This window comes from Hyalella azteca, unplaced genomic scaffold (assembly GCF_000764305.2).
Source record: "Hyalella azteca isolate HAZT.00-mixed unplaced genomic scaffold, Hazt_2.0.2 contig1994, whole genome shotgun sequence".
In the NCBI taxonomy this organism is placed as follows: domain Eukaryota; kingdom Metazoa; phylum Arthropoda; class Malacostraca; order Amphipoda; family Hyalellidae; genus Hyalella; species Hyalella azteca.
The window spans coordinates 30,520-49,429 of record NW_025932283.1 but is presented as its reverse complement, the minus strand read 5'-3'; the positions used below and the strand labels follow the sequence as shown (position 1 = coordinate 49,429).

General features: G+C 37.9%; 1 protein-coding gene across 1 annotated transcript in view; it reads right to left on the bottom strand.

The window, feature by feature from the left end:
- LOC108676261 overlaps positions 1-18,910 on the bottom strand; it is a 114,378-nt gene that overhangs the window by 81,225 nt on the left and 14,243 nt on the right. Inside the window, exons 2-3 of the mRNA XM_018164316.2 lie at positions 12,626-13,483; positions 1,997-2,185 (exon numbers count right to left, since the gene is read on the bottom strand). Coding sequence (XP_018019805.1) covers positions 1,997-2,185; positions 12,626-13,483 — 1,047 coding nt within the window. The remainder of the gene's footprint in view (positions 1-1,996; positions 2,186-12,625; positions 13,484-18,910) is intronic.

Genomic DNA, 18,910 nt, shown 5'->3' with positions numbered 1-18,910 from the left:
AGACCATCTATGGTTTTATAATCGATGATCTTCAAGACGAACGTGGGCGATGCTACCAGATTTTATTGTTTTCAGAAATAAATTTTTAACCGCTTTAGTGCGTTTCAAAGGATATTTCAAGAACTTGAATCATGTTCACACCATTGAACTTTGACTAAGTTATTCTACGATAATGAATTTGCCTTGATCTTATATTAGGCTAGTAAATGAATTTTTCACACAATAATTTTCATGCATAAAAATGAAACCATGCACATAATCAAAGCAGTGTCTTTATTCATCACCCAGGGATCCCGTCAATCGTTTTTCGTACTTTAGAGACTCGCATGGTACATCTACACACGACGGCTGCTAGCGTGACACTGAGACCTAATAAAGGAGGGAACCTTCACGGCCTCGCTGGCCCACATCGAATTATGACCGGCGTCTTGACTCGGTCGACCGGACGCTGATGAGCTAAGGAATGCCATTTTAAAACAATGGAATCCGGAAAGCGTGCGATTCAGAGAGTGAGAAAATAAAGTGAACTTCGTGGAAGAAATCGAGGATTAGAGACAAAATGGAGAGGTAAATCGTTGATGCGTTCTCAACTCTTTGTCATTCTGAATTATGAACATTACAAAAATGACTTGCGAAATATAGTGAAAATGAATACTGAAATTCTTATTTCGTTGAACAAAACAAAGATAACTGCCAATTATTGTTATATTTGATATTTGAAAAAAATCTTATTCTTTTTTTACAGCAAGTATTGCTGACATCGTTGCATAGTTCAAATAATTGTCACAAGCTTATTAGAGTCAACGCCTATTTCTAAATTCAGAACAAATAATGTTTTGTGCATTTTGGACTATTGCCCGCTACACGATAAATATGATAAAGCTAGACAAGGAAGCGCCCGTAAGTCGTTTCGTTAACTAAACCTAATCAACCGAGGAGCCGGCGCCCTCCCGACGACGCTCGCACTGTCTTACCGTCTACACCAGACAATGGCATTATCCACGTCTCAAAGTAACTCAAACTTTACTGCACATACTAGGCAAAAAATATGTTGCCCATTCCAAATATTCTGTTTGTGTTACTCGTGGTTCAATTGGATTGTTTTCAGATTTATGTTACCTTAATAACTTCATGTTTAAAATTCATTCATAAAGAGAGAAAACGTTAATTATAACTTACAAGCAATGAAGAATGAACAGTTACGAGAACTTTCAGAAGACTACAGAAAACTTTTATGATTTAAAGAAAAAATTAAGACGGAAAATAATGTCACACTTTAAAAAAACTCCTATCAAATCATGTCGAAAAGCTTGTTTTGTTTCTAGAATGAATAGGATTTTTGTACCTTCTATTGAACGTCGGAACGGTCGGATGAGGCAGGAGCCCATGACAGGTGATTTGTAGTTATTAGTCATACATCAAGCTGTCCGTTTTCTAACACAGAATATTCTTAGAAAATGTAACTGTGACGATGAGTAACTGTTTCATATTTTCAATCATAGAATAGGGTATCTATCGTAAAAATGGCGGAGATAATAAGCAAGAATATTCATCTGGTAAGATTATTCAAATGCTCCTTAACGCCAACTTAACATAGATTAATTATGACAACTAAGTAGTTGAAGATTTCCGGAGAAATAAATTCACTATAAAAAATAGAGCATAGAGTCGTTTTTGGAACATTATATTGATGCCGAAACAAATATTATGATGCGCCTCCGGCTGTGCAGTCCATAGCCACTAATGAATCAAATCGTTTCTAATGGAAAAATAATTTAAACATGAATACTTAGACGGTCCTCATTCAAAAACTAATCGAGCAGCATGAATAGACTCGTCCAATTCCAACGTTCACGGTTCAACAGATAAAGACTAATGTGGAACCGGAAGCCATGACGACTAAAAATATTGTATTATGTTATTACGCTAACGTAAAATAAAAATGAAGATGTAGATTGATACACCGTATACAAATAGTAAAATACAAGGTACAGACCTGAGAAAAGCATCGCATGTTGCGGGCGCAGAGTCTGGCAAGTCTAGTCTGGCTGGTGCAGAGCGCTGCAGACAACCTTTGCTGCACCACAGAGTCGCTCGTGCTCTCCAGCTGCAGAGTGAGGGTGTCGAAAGTCTGCTGCTCCACCACCATCGCGTCCTGCAGACTCTGCACCAGCTCGATCAAGCCCTGAATAAGAAAAATGTATTGCTAATGAATGCACTGTCCGATGTGTAACATTCATCAAATTTAAATATTTATGAGACCAAAAACATTATTTTCTAGATGGGAAATATTATAAAATGAATGTAGGCTGAAAACGTTTAACCTGAGCGCTTAAATTGTTATGAGTTCTCCAGGCATCAAGCGAACATTGCATCAAGCATCAAGCGTTTTGTCGTCAAGCGAACGTTGTTACGTTATACAGGTATAACGTGAAATATTAATTCATCTGGGGCTGTACTTTCAAAACTGGCAAAGTGAACGTAGGTACTTACGCTCTATTTTCTTATCTATGATTGGTGGATTTTCCTTGAAAGGCCGTCAGCGATTGGCTGATGAACTTACGATCACTTAAATTTTTTTGAAAGTATAGGCCCAGATTAATCAATTATAGGGAACGATGGTAGTTGCATGGGCGCGTGTAAAATAGCCTGATTAGCTGGAAATTCTTACTTAAATTTCATTCAAGTAACCAAACATTTCTTCATCATTTATACGCATATAGAAAAAAGTTCGAGACGAGACAAAAATTGAAAATCACGATGCAATAAACTTAAGGAAATTCATAAAGAAGCAAGGCGGGGTGGCATGCACCGCGCCCTGGAGCCGTCTGGCGGCTGTCGTGTAAGGCGTGCACTTCTTAACACTGAATAGAACTCGACTCTGACGGAACAATTCATTCGCAAGGTCAATTCACAAAAAAACTATTGGGCAACTACGCAGAGGCGTCTTACAAGTGTCTTGTATTCATTTTATGAGTATTTTTCTCAATATCGGACGACGCGCGAAGTAACTCGACTGAAAAAAAATGAAGAAATAATATTTCAACTAGTTTTTTAGAAGGTAAATAAATATTAGGACTCAACATTGACAAATCATTAGCTTATTATGCACCAAAAACGAGCATTGCACAGCTAGCCACACCTAGAACGCAACATTGCAAGCAGACACCCGCATGTCACGGCAGGAGGTCATTAATTACGTTACCGCACGTGTCTCGTACTTGTCATGCAGAAGCGACACCCTTGAACATAATGAGAACCGAAATATAATCAAATAAATATTCATTTCATTGCCCTTTGCGTCTTCTTTATTATTAATAATAATGAGATCAATAAAAATTTGTAATTTTTATGAATTCGTATTTGCATAACAGACCTCCATGAATTGCCAAGACAAGCGTTGCATCTTCTTGCAGAAAATTTTCTTTCATCTTATTTACCGAGATAAAATGCCCTTAAAAATAAAATTAGACAAATAAGAAATATTATAATATATAGGAAATAAATAAGAAATGCTCTCTAACTTTTTCTTCCTTCTGACACTCCTTCAAAATAATAAAAATACTTTATTCATTTTGCGAACTAAAAATACTCAAAATGGTTTTCATATAACCATAAAATTATAATACATTATCCATTTTATAGAAATGTAATCACAAACTCAAGTACGGACGGGAAGTCGAAAAAGTTTCAATCAAGCTAGCAATTAGATATAGTACCAAAATTAGTCTCGCCAAAGCATATTCGTAATTTTGTATGGCAAGACAAGAGATTACTCAGTCCACAGACGCAGCGTGATTGCGTAGAACCGGAATTAGCACCCCAGCTCAAGTTCTTTTATAATCCTGTGAGGTCATAGCTTTTCTACTGAGTGACTTGAAAAGAAGTCGCTCTACGTTGAAGCTGACAGAAGATAATTTGCGGGGCATTCGTGGATCTCACGTCTATAATCAAAATACTTTCACTGGCAAGTGAATCTTCAATCGCAATCACTTGACATAACTTGGATGTGAAAACTCGTGTACACACACGAGGAAGGGCGCAAAACACGCCGAGTTCGCTAAATTGCAAGTGTCAATAAATAAAATAAACAGCATGGCAGAGGCTGAAGGCATCTAGTCATTCACCATGAAACGCAATATTGATAAGACCTTCGGATGCTAACAGTATATTTGATATGATGATGCTTAGAGAGATCCATACATCCACCAAGCAAATGATATGCTTAGATGATGCACATTTGAATATCTAACGTTAAGACGTCTTCTTATTCAGTGAGTGGGCAAGGCCTAATTTTTTACATGTGAGCTTTTTCTATAAATATTTGCATATGTGCCTTCGTACCCAGTAACCTCTACAGTCTACACAGACCAATGGTAGTAACGGCCAGCACAGGCAGCAACATTTGGCATGGTCAAGGCCAGAGCTAAACATTAACGCGTCATGAGCGCCATATAAAGAATTTCTGACCCTATAGGCTCGGTGAATAAAAGTATGCGGGTGTGTTCTATTTTTTGCAAGATACAACTGAGCTCATGCGGACTGTGTAGACTAGGTGTCATTTGTCGTGCGACGAAAAGAATTTGTCTAACGTTTTGTAGTGACGGTACTCAAAATTATCAGTGATACCATATTCAGGGATCGATAGAAAATTCCGAAGCTAGTGAAAATCACAAAGCTGCGGAGGCGATCCTAAGCCTCAAATTTAGAGATTTTTTTAGTTTCGAATAAATTCAATTGAACATTGGTCTAGTAAAATACGAGTCTAATACTTGAGGAAAATTGTTAGAACATTGATCAAAATAATTGAAGAACTCTTACGAGCAAGTAAAACTTTTCAACTCTTAATTGTCTTATTATTTGTTATTAATCAGAGGATTCACAAGTTTGGCAAGTAATGCGCATTTTGAATATCGATACTTATTCAGTTAGGATGAATAAATATTAGAAAACAACGTAAGTGTCAAAAAATAAATGGCATTCGCTTGCGCAAATCACTAATTTTACTTTCACAAAACTAAAAATGTAAGTCCCTAATTAAAATGGTTAAATTTGTAAATTTCTGTTATTTATATATACGAGAGGAATAAATAACTCTCGCCAAATGATAGACATGACAATTAGTGAAGTTATTTTATCTGCAACGCAGGCACGCAGGATCTGAGGGGCACGTCGTCATCATTCTCAGCTTAACCTCACGACGAAATTAAAGGAGAAATTAATACCGTAGATAATTACTGCGAATTTTCCGACGGAACAACTTATTTTGTTAATAAACAACCACGAGAGGGAGCCATTTCACATTGATATTCGAGGTAACAAGTGACGCTCATGCAAAAAATTACTAATTCAATATCCTTAGTATGACAAAAGTAAATTCATCAAGTTTATAACAGGTGGATTTATCAATATCATGCAGGCAAGATGATTAATATTGATGACACGAAATTTCGTCGTGCTCGCATTCAAATACCTCCGGAGAAAAACGACCGCCATTTACAAAAGCTCGAAGCAGATGGCAACTTATTATCCCAACTCATTATACTATTATGCCAATTTGTTATCCCAAATATGGAACGGCATCCTGACCGGCGAAACAATTTCTGCAAAGAAAAACTCATTTCTATTCGAAGAAATCCAAGGCCTTCGAGCATATTTCAGCCGAACATTAAAGTCTCGGCTGTGCAAATTGTTATTTTACATACATTGTTTGTTTGTTTTAGTGACCTTAGTTGCTAGCGTTTTAGATCGAGCTTTCTTGCGCCGAATGTCGCGTGGGTTATTTTACAGACAATGATGATTCAAAAAATAAATATGAAAGAAGATAGTCTGCGTGTGGTTTGAGTTTGATCTTTGCATTTCATTCAAATATTAAGGACTTTTTGATTGCCAGAGTGAGAGTGTTTGACGAAAAGTTTATTGTACAATCTCGATCATGCTTTATTTTTAAATGAAACATAAATTGTCACAAAAAAAATCAAAACAACAATGCTTAACTTCACCAAATAAAATTAACCATTGTCCTTGGAGGATCCTAAGGAATTGCGAGACATAATCTCTACGATTGTGAAGATAATCTTTAGTTCGACGAGTATCATGGATTGCAGTAAAATACAACGCGTGGCTCTCGAGGTTTTTGCTCTAAGGCAAAACCTGAGATGAGTATGTTGCTGCAATGGAGGACCTCTGTGAGATTTGGGGGTCAAGTTCATGAGTATTTGCTAAGATTGTTGAGAATTTGAAGCTTCTCGCATGATCGCATAGTTGGTGATTATGGGCAACGATGCATAGCCTTCATGCATCCATATAAGCGCAACCCATGCTAAAAAATGGGGCCAATATAATAACCTGGAATTATTCTGATAATGATATGAAATAATAATAATTTTGCTTGCATTCTAGGATAAGACGAAAACGTTGTTGGCTGAGACTGTTGTCGACACCGCGAAATCCCAAAAAGATTAATCACGTCAGCCGTAACTCGAACGTTTTTATTGTGAGGTGATGTGATTAGAATTGAATTGAAAACTTATAATACAATAATTCAATGTACCACACTGGCTAGAAATTTTTCGATATACATAAATTACATCAACATCCCGCAGAATTCTTTATTTTAATTCACGGCACAGACGTAACGTACAAACATTGTCCACTTTCAAATCTATTTGAATGTAATGACCAGGTTCAGAGAGAGAGAGAGAGAGAAAGAAAGAGCACATCAGTCTGTGTGCTGATGTAAACATGAGTAAAAATCGATATCGATTTACGCAGGTGCTGGATCTCTATATACTCCGACTGCTGTAAAACAGCAAAACCTTTCCGCTTATGTGATGCGGAAAAAATGCACGAATAGCCACTTCATTTATAGAAATAAAATACTGAAAACTTCTTCGCTCGAAACAGAGGTTATATTTTTCTGGAGACACACGTGCTTAGCATTAATCACGTACGAGAGCTTTATATAATGAAGGTTTCTAAACTAAATGCCCGAAATAGACCCGAAACATCATGATTCAAATCATAGAGCAACGGCGGATTCTTGACTGGATAAATCAAAGGAAGGCGCTGATTTAATTTTGAGCCGTAGATACTAATACTTTCTTACTGCTCTTCGGTTGACACTAGCGTTTCTTCTAATTTACATCAGAACTGGTGGTAGTCATGACAAAATGTACATTACATAGCAAATAGAAGTAGAAGTAAGCGACAAACACGGGTGATCTGCTATTCTTCTAAACGCTACTATTTATATAATAGATTATTATTATATTCTCAAGTATTCCATAATAAACCCTATTATTTAAATAATGGAAACAATAATATGTACAATATAACATGGTAGTTCTGTGAATCATAGGGACAACTGGGAAATACCGGCAGTCAGGGCTCGGTCACCTCACCTCCTCAACACCTGCACGGGGCGGTCGGCTCGAGATCAATAAATAGGGAACGCCGGATAAGATCTGGGCCTCTACTTTCAAAAAAAAAAGTTAAGAGATCGAACGTTCATCAGCCAATCATTGACGGCCTTTCAAGCAAAATCCACCAATCACAGACAAGAAAATAGAGCGTAAGTACTTACGTTCACTTAGCGAGTCTTGAAAGTATGGCCCCAGGACGATCGGAGAACTTTCGTTCCATCCGAAGAAAATAAACTTACATGCAAGATCAAGATTGAAAGATTTTGTTACAATTGGTGTAATTACAAATACATGAAATTAGATCGGCCACTTAACGTTTGTCATTTACGATGAAGGAATAAATCTGTTGATTGCTCTGAAAATTTTAAAATTATTCAAATTTTCACACTTGCGATAGTAAATAGTAAATAATAATTTACAATAATAAATTATTTTACAAATGAACAAATTTTTCATTTAAATTGTAATTTTTTTATAAATCAAAACGATTAAAAATGTAGGTTAATTAATGCGAGAAATATTAAGAAATGTCTGAGTTATGATTACTTTAGATATAAAGGTGAACATCGTAAGAATTAAATGAGAGTGGCATTTAAGCTAAGCCCACACTAAGCGTTATAACGTAGCATCATCTGATCTGACTTTTCGTCGCTGCGAGGTTACACATGAAGCTTTCCATCCATCAAATAAATTGCGACATAAACAAAACGTGTGGTGTTAGTAGTCTGTATACTTAGTATAATGCTAGTAATGTTATTAAATACAATGGAGAAGCATTTTTTAATTTAACTGCAAGTATGAGTTAAAATACCGAAAGTTCACGCAAACATCAGCATATTTCGTAGTCTCCAAAGTAAAAACATACAGTACATAGCAACTCTTAGTACCTCGATTTCGTATAAGAACCAATATATGATCAAGTTTAAATCATGATGTACTATCGATCATCATCAGAAAGCATTTTAACTTTTAAAGTTCGCAAGCATCTCTCGACTTCCAAGTATAATCGCAAAATGCATATGAGGTTCGGCAAGTTGAACTCTCGGGTTTCGGCTGCCAAAAGGCGACCATAATAATCATCTTTAGAGCCTCCTGCAACCGACGGCTCGCCGCAGCCACCGCAGCTTCAGCCCACTTATGCCGTGAGCAAACACGGCCTGCGGGCACGACTGCTTCATTCCAACCCTTCTGCTGCCGATCAGTAATGTGTTTTATTTATTCCAACCCTTCTGCTGCCGATCAGTAATGAGTTTTATTTATTCCAACCCTTCTGCTGCCGATCAGTGATGAGTTTTATTTATTTGTAGCAACATCCCGCCTGACTTCTTGAATCAAACCACCTAAGAAACAGTTCATTCTCGTGTTAACTTTGTCATACCCGTTTTGCTTCTTGACAGTTCATCACCAGCTCTGTACCTGTAAACAATAAACTTGCCTCACACCTTACTCCCCTAGCCTCTGAGTTTCAGTAAACTTTATTCCAGCATTGTCAGCATCAATCTTTACATATTCCAACCCTTCTACTGCCGATCAGTAATGAGTTTTATCTATTCCAACTTTTTAAAATCAACCTTTCATATGAATACAAAAATTGTTACTTGATTGTCTTTCTAACTCATCAAAATGGGAACTTTTGCTTAATTTTTGCAAATGCTGAAAATTGTTCAAAGAATTCCATTATTTATTGCAAAACAATAGTTACAATAATTAATTCGATACAATCTTTCCAACCTACATGAAATAAAGATTTTGAATTATGAAATAGCAGCTGATGAGAATATTTGTAACATTGAATATCAGAGCGATACGGAACGCTTTAATAAGGAAAGCAGTTCTCAAACCATGCATTATTTACGGTACACTTACTGCATGGTTGTTCCAATTGTTGGTGTGCATCGCCCACACTCAAGTTTGCGTGAACAAACGCACTTTGCAAACATTAGAGGAGGCCATTAGGCCAATTGCCTGTTTTCACTCAAGAAAGTGTTTGCATAAACGGGAAATATCGAACATTGTGGCTTTTTTTGCTGCGAGAAATTATGCCGAGTCGACAGTTTCGTGTTCAACTTTAATCAGATAATTTTTTCCCAGTTCAAGTAATTAAAGTTTAATCAATAAATAATAAACATGACATTTAGTGGATGAATTGGGCCCGTCACTGCGGATTGACATTTCCAAATAAAGTTTTCATTTTAGTGATGTATCCTCGAGTAAACATTTTTTATTACAATCCTGAATTTGATGAACCTCTGTGAAAGAAAATAATTTGACAAGTACTAGTCTAATAATATAAGTAATTATTCATAATATACAGCCATACTAATATATAGAAGCCTTCACACTCGGTATCAGTAGATACCCACCCGTTCCAAAATAGGTCCCGTCCAACGTCTAAAATAACTATAATTTTCAATAGCAATAATGCATTTGAAGCTTACCATGGCTCATAGAACGATACCTACAGAGGTATCGTTTCATTGTGTTATATATGACTAGCAAAGTGCGCCTAATAAATCCTCCTAAATGTAAAGTATTGATTAAATTATTTCGCAAATCGCAACATTTTTATTGCTCATTAAAAACATTTGCATTAAATTTACTTTTGCCTACCCTGGAATCGCTTAATATGAATGATTTCTTATGTCAGCCCGCTTCATGATCGAGAGACGCAGGCTTGGGGCGGCTTCCTTTCACTTTCCATCTCGATCCCGTACCAAGATTCGCATAATGTCGCATCTGCAGACAACCGTCGAACGCTGAGCAAGATTCACTGCCAATCGCAGGGCTCAAACTAAAAGCAAACTTAGTAACGCTCGTAATCAGCGAGTATTGAATGCAATCAAGCAATCAATTCATTTTTCCAAGTCACGTGCTATCCAGAAATGAGTTTAAAAGGATATGATTATCTGAAAAGTTAAGCTTGTATATGCATCGTCCCACATTTCTTGATTTACACGCATTCTTAACATGACACGGTCAAGAGAACAACCTCTCTTACACACGCACTGCGAAGATAAAATTAACAGGATAATCACGTCGTTACCAGGCGTATTTACTACACAAGGACGCTAATTCTTATTCGCTTTGTGCAAATGAATAGAGAAATTAAAAAAATGGTGAATCGGCATAAAACTGTTTCCGTCGCAATCCCAAGTTCTTACAGAACAGCTGATTCAAAGGGCGTAATTCTAATTCTTTGTGTTTACCAAATATAGTCAATACTCGAATGCAAATGATATAAAACGCACGCATGAAAATCGCACAAAAGGAATTCATCGTGTCAATTTGTCAGCTTAATAAAATAGCTTACACATTTTAATGCTGTCCAGCAGAATATCGTATGTCGCGGCCGTGCAGTGGAAAGTATCTTCCAACAATTCTACAGAAGGATGCAATATATTTTGCAGCAGAGAGGAACAGCCAATACAGGTTTTCTCGCCAGATGGTTCAATAGCAGTGAGTGTAAGAGGGTTAACCCGCCACGTCTATATATCCGACTTAAAAAAATAGTCAGTGCTCTCGAGGTCGCGGTATCACGCGATAAAAAATTATAGAAGCTCGTATTTGATATCAGCTAGTGAATTTTTATAGTCAAGAAGAAGAAAGTACTGACTAGAAGAAGCATTTTTTTCAAATGAATAGAAGAAAATAAATAATTTTCTCAACGTATATTCAACATGCGTATATTGAAATTGCATAACACTTAAGGATTCTTGCGTGTAAAGTGAAGCCTGCACTCGGAAGGATAGCCTGCATGTTTAAAACTAAACTTCGCTGGCCCATTAATTCAGCAGCCAATAGCGCGGTATATACGACTCCTATGGAATTAAGTCTCCGGTAATGATCTGCGGTGGACCGGCTACTTGTGCTAGAAAATATATTTTCAGTAATTTAAAAATAATAGCAACTAAACTAAATAATAGCAATAATACTAAAATAATAGCAACTAAACTAAAACAATTATGATTTGCAAGTTATTAAGAACATGCAAACTCAGATTACTGTCGATGAATTTTGATTTTCAGATCGAATCTTTTAGTTATCTAACCAATATTGTGATTCTAATAGCGGGGATAGCAATTGTTCTACGTAGATTGAAACTCAAATCGACCAAAAAGTGTCTTGATTTGACTGGCAATCAGTAGGGAAAACTCAATCCGTATCGACAATACATTTCTTAACGAGATGCTACGGAGAAAATCGGTAAATTCGGATTTTAGATTTAGATTTAGATAGAGACATTTACACGAAATTTATATGTCTGATGAGGCCCAAAAATTAATGTTGAAATTAAAGTTATAAATGCTTCTTTCATTCGTTGTCATGCATATGGGAAATAAGGATTATACGTATGTCACATCCTGTAAGATATCAGGGTTATCAATCCCGAGCTGTATCAGGTTTACCTCCAATTGATTATGTTACGGTAGGGCAATGCAAGAGAAACAATTATGGATCACACATTGATTGGTTGTAATTGTGATGATCGACATGATGAATATCGAGGCCACGAAGAAGAGGATGAGAACACGCAAGCGTACCTCCACCACGCACCCCTCTCATAATGCGTGATGTTTGCGCTATCACGAACAGGAAAGAACCAAGGTTCGAACAGGAACAACCTTGGGGTTGTTTCGAACCTTGCTTTGTGCACGCATCGCGGGACAATGTGAGGTGATCCACAGTACAGTGCATGAGGGTCAACCGTTCCTGAATATTTCTATTGTTATTTGTCATTTGAAAATAAGTCGCAGCATAAAAAAGTTGAAATTTTACAAAAGTCAAAAATCTATGCAAATATGTGTCCATAGTTCACATCTCTTGTGTTTATTGTGACCAGTCGTAAGCTAATAAGGATTGGAAAAAATAATTCATGTATTTTATTAATTGAGTGTACTTTGCACGGAAAGATTGAACAACGAGCGCCGTAACAATTGTAACGTGTCAGTGCGAGGAAAGATAATACCCAACATTCATGATAATAGCGTCTGTATACGTGTTGTTAGTCAACTTAAATCAACATTAGATTCCTATCAGTGTGATCGTTATCAATTTACATACCTGCATTCTGTTACAGGTCACGGGGATAAAATTTCAACACGTAAGCGCAAAAAAAATTTACGAGTGCACAATCTTTCGTGTGTGCAAAAAATCTCAGTGATTAAGTTTAGATTATGATATGATGAGACATGTTTATTTACCTTCATGCTGAGTCTGGCGACGGCAGCATCAAAGTCAGCGTCGGAGCACCACATCAGACTGTCTCGATCCTCTGCACCAGACAGTCCCAGCGCCGGCAAAGCTGAGGGTTCCAACGCAGAAGACTTGACGAGGGTCTCACTGAACGCAGTCGAAGGAGCCATCTCTTGAGGACGTTTGGATTCTTTCGAAGGCGAGTTGGAAAAATTGTAAATTACAGATGGTAATGTTTTCTGTTTAGTTGGGGAATAGTATGTACCAGCATCGTGGTCATTTGAGGGCGAAGAGTTGTGTGTTTGAGAAGAAGTTTTGGTATCATATATGTATTCTTTCGGGGAAATTTCGGATACCTTTCCGCGTTCGTTATACGACTGCACGTTGGAGTTATTATCGTCTGAAGAAAGGAGTCGGGAAGAGGAAGATAAGAGCGTAGAAGACGTTTTTGATTTGTTAATAACAGATGATCGAGGCTTTGTGTTAGAGGCTTGCGACGTGCTTGAGCATACAGGCTGCGACAAAGGATGACTTGGTCCTGACGTAAGACGAGGCTGACTGGGGTTGCGAAAGAAGTTGCCGGAACCTTGTGATGATTGGGTGTGAGTGACGCTAGTTGACTGGGAAGAATGGTTAGGGCCTTTCAGAGAGTTCGAATGACTTGAAATAGAGGATGTCTTAGAGGAATAGCTCGGACCGGAAGAAGACCGAGAGGAATGGCTAGGGTTCGGTGATGCCGGCTCGGAGTGGCTAGCACTAGGTGACGGCTGGGCAGTGCTGGTGCCCAGCCTAGAGAACCCAGTGGTGATGCCCACAGACGTGCCCGATACGCTTGCCACCGCTCCAGAGCTGCTGCCCGACAAACTCTGTAAGCAAAATAAAGTACAAGTTACTAGACAATTAACAAATTTCATAAGTATTCAACCATTATTAGACTGCATAGTTACAATTGTACCTACAGTCGGTACGACATGGGTTAAACGCAACTAGAGTAATTTAAATTTGAATTTGAACGGCGTCCAGATGTAATATTTTGTCGCTATGATAGCTTCTGAACTTTGGCGGTCTGTGACATAAGTGACCCATGCTATGACTCATCTCATGTTCAGCGAAACATTTCATTGACATTATATTGATTCAATATTATGGATTTCCAGGGCGCGTGCAAAATAGAGCAAGGAAAGAATTACAATGCAGATTTATTCGCAAAACCCCAGAATAACAACAACACTAATGAAAGATAGACTTTTGCTTTTACGGATGAAATTAAAAATGGATATTCTATCTTATAAAAATAAGCATGAAAATATAATATATATTAAATTCAAATATAACATATAAGTACAAATTATAAATATGGAAAGCTACAACACCACCACTATTGATAACATATGAAGTAACGAAATTCGATTCCCAATACGGGTTCACGCTCGCAATTATAGGTATCGGAATCCAAGTCACACATTCAGGCACTGAGGCAGAACGATCGCCGGGCCGTAACGACATAGCCATTGTCAAAGCCACGCTCGCTCACGGGTTCCACTCCGCCATTACCCGGGAGTTTTCTCTGGGGGTTTTCTATGCAATCGGCCGGAGGCGGAAGAGGGAGAATTCGTGCCTGGCTGATACCACGAATCCAAGTCACACATTCAGGCACTGAGGCAGAACGATCGCCGGGCCGTAACGACATAGCCATTGTCAAAGCCACGCTCGCTCACGGGTTCCACTCCGCCATTACCCGGCAGTTTTCTCTGGGGGTTTTCTATGCAATCGGCCGGAGGCGGAAGAGGGAGAATTCGTGCCTGGCTGATACCACGAAGCAGGCTTTCTAAAACCACGCTAGCTTATGCCCTTCTTGCCCGCAGCTTGCATTCACGCGGTCAAATTAGAGGTATGTCAAGCGAGTTCTTTTTCTGTATGCTCGCGCACAGGAAACTTTGATGACACCCTAAGGATTCTAAAGGCTGAATGCTTCGAGGTGCGGGAGGAAATGCAAACGAGTCTTTTCTAGCGAAATTTTTAACTGAGAAAATGCTTAGCTGAACGGTAATTAGTACTTGATCACCATCGAACACTTGAGTCATTCCTAGATGCGACACGCATTCATGGTTGCCGGAATAAATGCTAGTAAAGCTGCATAAATAAAGGTATACGTTTACATACATAAACTGTTCAGACTTTTTATTTTAGACATTAGTGCAGAACTGAAGAAAACTACGTTAGTAACCATCACTGCCAATATCATTTCTGAATCGCACAGCTACAATTAAATTAAAGTTCTGCCAGGATTGTTCAGTATGGAAATTCGCTCAAGTTAAATTTCTTATATGTATGAAATGGAGAAAACAGATTCAATTAGTGCCACTTTGATGACTTGCAGTATCAAGTCTAAATGTTCATAGGATCTCAATTTACAGGGGTTCGGCTTATCTCAGAAGCATTCATGCAGTCACTGTCAAGCTATCAAAATCACGAAGTGAATGCAACATGTTTCCACCCAAACTAGAAGGGTGCAGGGGTGCCAACTGAGAGTTGGGATTATGTACAATGCAAAGTTCAAAACTTCACCCTCTAGAACGGTTACCACCCAAACAAGAGATACCAATTAAGAAGTTTTAACCACAGCAAAGTTCAAAACTTCACCCAGTGAAATGGTTGCCACCCAATCTGAAGTGCCCGACACCGTGTGACCTGCAATACGGCGAAATTGAAGGGGCGCGAGGAAAGAGAGAGAGAGCAGCCAGAGTCATGCTAACGTCTCCTGACCTACTGAAGGGAAGCAACAGAAGAACCTCACAGAGTGTCTCACATGAAGGTGTAGTAAAAGTAGGTACACGAGAGGACAATCTCAGACAATAAAAAAGCGAGCGGAATGAAATCAAGAAAATACATCAGAGAGAACAACGATGTTTATTAGTGTTAGGTACTCTGGAACATCGTGAAGTATGCAGCATGGTTTCCGTTTGCTAATGAAACGCCAGCTCCGTTCTAGTTGTTGACTGAAGAACAGTGGATAATATAACAGTATTTTATCCGCTAATATTGAAACTAAGACGTCATGCTACACAGAGGACCGTCGAAAGACGTCTGAATGAGACACGCCGGTACACGCAGCGTGTGGCATACGGCGTCTTGTGGCCGGTACACGCGGCGTGTGGCATACGGCGTCTTATGGCCGGTACACGCGCCGTGTGGCATACGGCGTCTTGTGGCCGGTACACGTGGTGCCTTTTTCCAGCATTAAATATCAATTGAGAATTCCAATTGATATTATTTGGAACTTGCAGTCGGCAAGGGTGACGAAGAAATTATTGTACGACTTTGGATTGAACTGATAATTTCAGAACTAAATGGTATGGATTGACCAGCGTCATGGTCATTGCTCAACAGCACCTTAAATAGAATTATTCATGCTGCAAGAATTTAGCTTATTCTAGAAAATGATGAATGTGCTTCAATTTTTTCGATTAAACTTGTACAGTTTCTCGTTTACTCTTCTTGACTGTTAAAAATTCATTCATAGAAGTGCAAACAAAAATTTAAAAACTATATTAATATATTGTGGCTTGCATTTAAACTCGAATATATAACAGAGTTTAAAATTAATTTCGTGATTAACTATCCTTAATATTATTGTTTTATCGCTTAAATTTAATTTAATCTTCGTGTTTCCCACTTCATCTTAATTATTGACCAATTTCAAAAACATGGGCGCGTCTATCTTCAGACAGAAACAATGCGTCTTTTGATACATTTCAATTTTAACTACATTTTTTACACCACATCTGCATTTTCTGAGGACAAGTATTTAGTAAGGACAACAGCCGGTAAATTTCGCGAAAATCAATAACTGTTAAATAGGATGCAAGTTTAGTCAGTTATGTTCTTCAAGTTATCATGGAGAACGGTACTCTAGCTATTTATGCGATCAACTGTAGTGAGTTATAAATCACATAAAATCACGTCGTAAGAAATGTTCTAGTTTCATATCAGTATCGCATCATTATTTAAACTGTAACAATTGAAAGCGGGTGACACACAAGTATAAAGTCTAACACAAATTCACACGTATACAAATGTATACATGTGAATACATGTATACAAGTGAATACATTTATACACATGTATAAAGTCTAACACAAATTGCAGTCCCACGATTTTCATAACAGGCAACTGGAACCAACTTTGAATCCGGAAAAATGTCATCAGGCTCGGTGAACAATGGGCGCGAACTACGAACATATGGCAGAGCAGACAATTGCGCACTCGCTGCCATAGCGACGACCGCTGTAACGTTTATTGGTCATCCACGGTTGTGCTGTGATGAAACACATTTGCAAGAGAATTCACGCTCGCAGCGAACACTCCACTGCTTGCGCAACGCAGTAAAACAAAATTGTTGAAATCGAACATATTGTCGCGCCGCTGGACACGCGTATATAATACGAAATTGCACAGCAACGAACGCGCACACAAAATATCCCTATCGATACCCAATGACTCCAAACACGGATAGTCATGCTAATCAAACGTGCAAGAAACGAAAGGTAAGAAAATTTATAAACACTTTTTCAAAGCATAAACGGAAGAAATGCAAGATACCGCAGCACTTTGAATTCACCGATAACCGTTAGAGCCGTTATCTTAATCTAACACGGCATTGTCTTGCATTACATGACAGTGTGTAATCTGCATGTTATCAGATGATGAACACTACAAACTTCTGCATATACACTAAACATGGTTGCTTTATATAGTACAGCAATAGGAATTTTTCGACTGCTTCTCACTTAGTTACAGAGTTAAAAGTTATGAAATGTATCGAACTGTTTTGATCTCGACAATAAACTTTTAATCTGATAGTTTATATTCGCATCAAGAAAAAATCCAAGAAAATGAGATTGAACTATTCATGAATGAACACGAAGCAAATTTGTAATTCCAATTCTATTATATTGGAATCGAGCAGCGCGAAATAGCCCAACTCTGGCATACGCTAAACAATGTCGAAAAAAAACAGCTTAAAAGAATTGTACATTTATTTCAAAATCAATATGTAATCTAAAAATAAAATGTCATGAGATTGCAGTTAAAATTATTAATACATTATCATATAATTAGAGGCCGAAGCAGGCAATATTTACACATATTTTACAGGTGCCAGCATGTGCACGAATCGCATGCAATAAAAAAATTGAACAGAAGGGCCGCCATCTAAGGAAGCTCGACCCTAAAATTCAGGATTCGCTTCACTAATTCCAAACGCACTATGAGCAGAAATCCTATCTCATTTTTGCGACAAAACAGATGTCAGGAAACCTCAATATGAAGGAATACCATAACTAATCAGAATGTATAATATCCTATTCAGCGATTAAATTAAATTTTAGAATGTTTAAACGATTTATTAAACTAAATTCGAAAGTGAAGCAAGTAATTTTAGACTAATTATCGAACAACATACGGTTAATTGTAAAAAAATTCCTCCAGCTCTCGTTTCATTCGCTGAAATCTTCTCCAGTAAGGCTCAAGAATTTCTGGGTATTTTTATGAGGTCAGGAGAAAGAGAAAAAAGTACCTTGCATGACGCACGATGCGCTGCAGCACTTTCCCTTCGCGTACCTCCATTACAAAAGGTCACTTCACTGTGCATGCAGACCTGAATTTGTAGGCCTACGGGACCATTGAGTTTTTGCTCAGAAAAATCTCCCAACTATTGCCTTATGTTCGTATTTTCTATAGACTTTAGTATAAAACAAATGAGGATAAATGCCTTAATTATAAACATATAATGTCGATAAGTTTGTAGTATACATATTAGAAGCCTGATAATAGCTTGAACATGTAAAAATTTCTGCAATGAATGAATTTGGAGGACGATAATTTTGTGGAATAAATAAATAAATATTACTCGAAACAAGAACGCAAGTTAATGTTGTATGTTGAATCTCTTGTTACTGCCCGTATTACGGCAACAAAGTTTTGCATGATCTCAGTCGAGTTTTTTTCCAGTCATGTCATGCGTATTCGTTACACGCAAGCGTAACATGACGTTCGGTGCGGTGTTGGGAAAACAAGCTGTGAATGTTTACCATAACAGGTTGAACACGGATGAGATTTGCTAACTATTGAGCGCCACGCAGCACTCGCAGGTCACTAAGCTTCCCCGTCTACTGGAGCAAGGAACAGAATTACGAGTTGACTCCTCACGAACATGATGCCCGATAACCGAAAATGGACATATCTATACGACGTCGGTGCTGGCTGCCTTATGCAGAAGCCTGTCGAAGCGA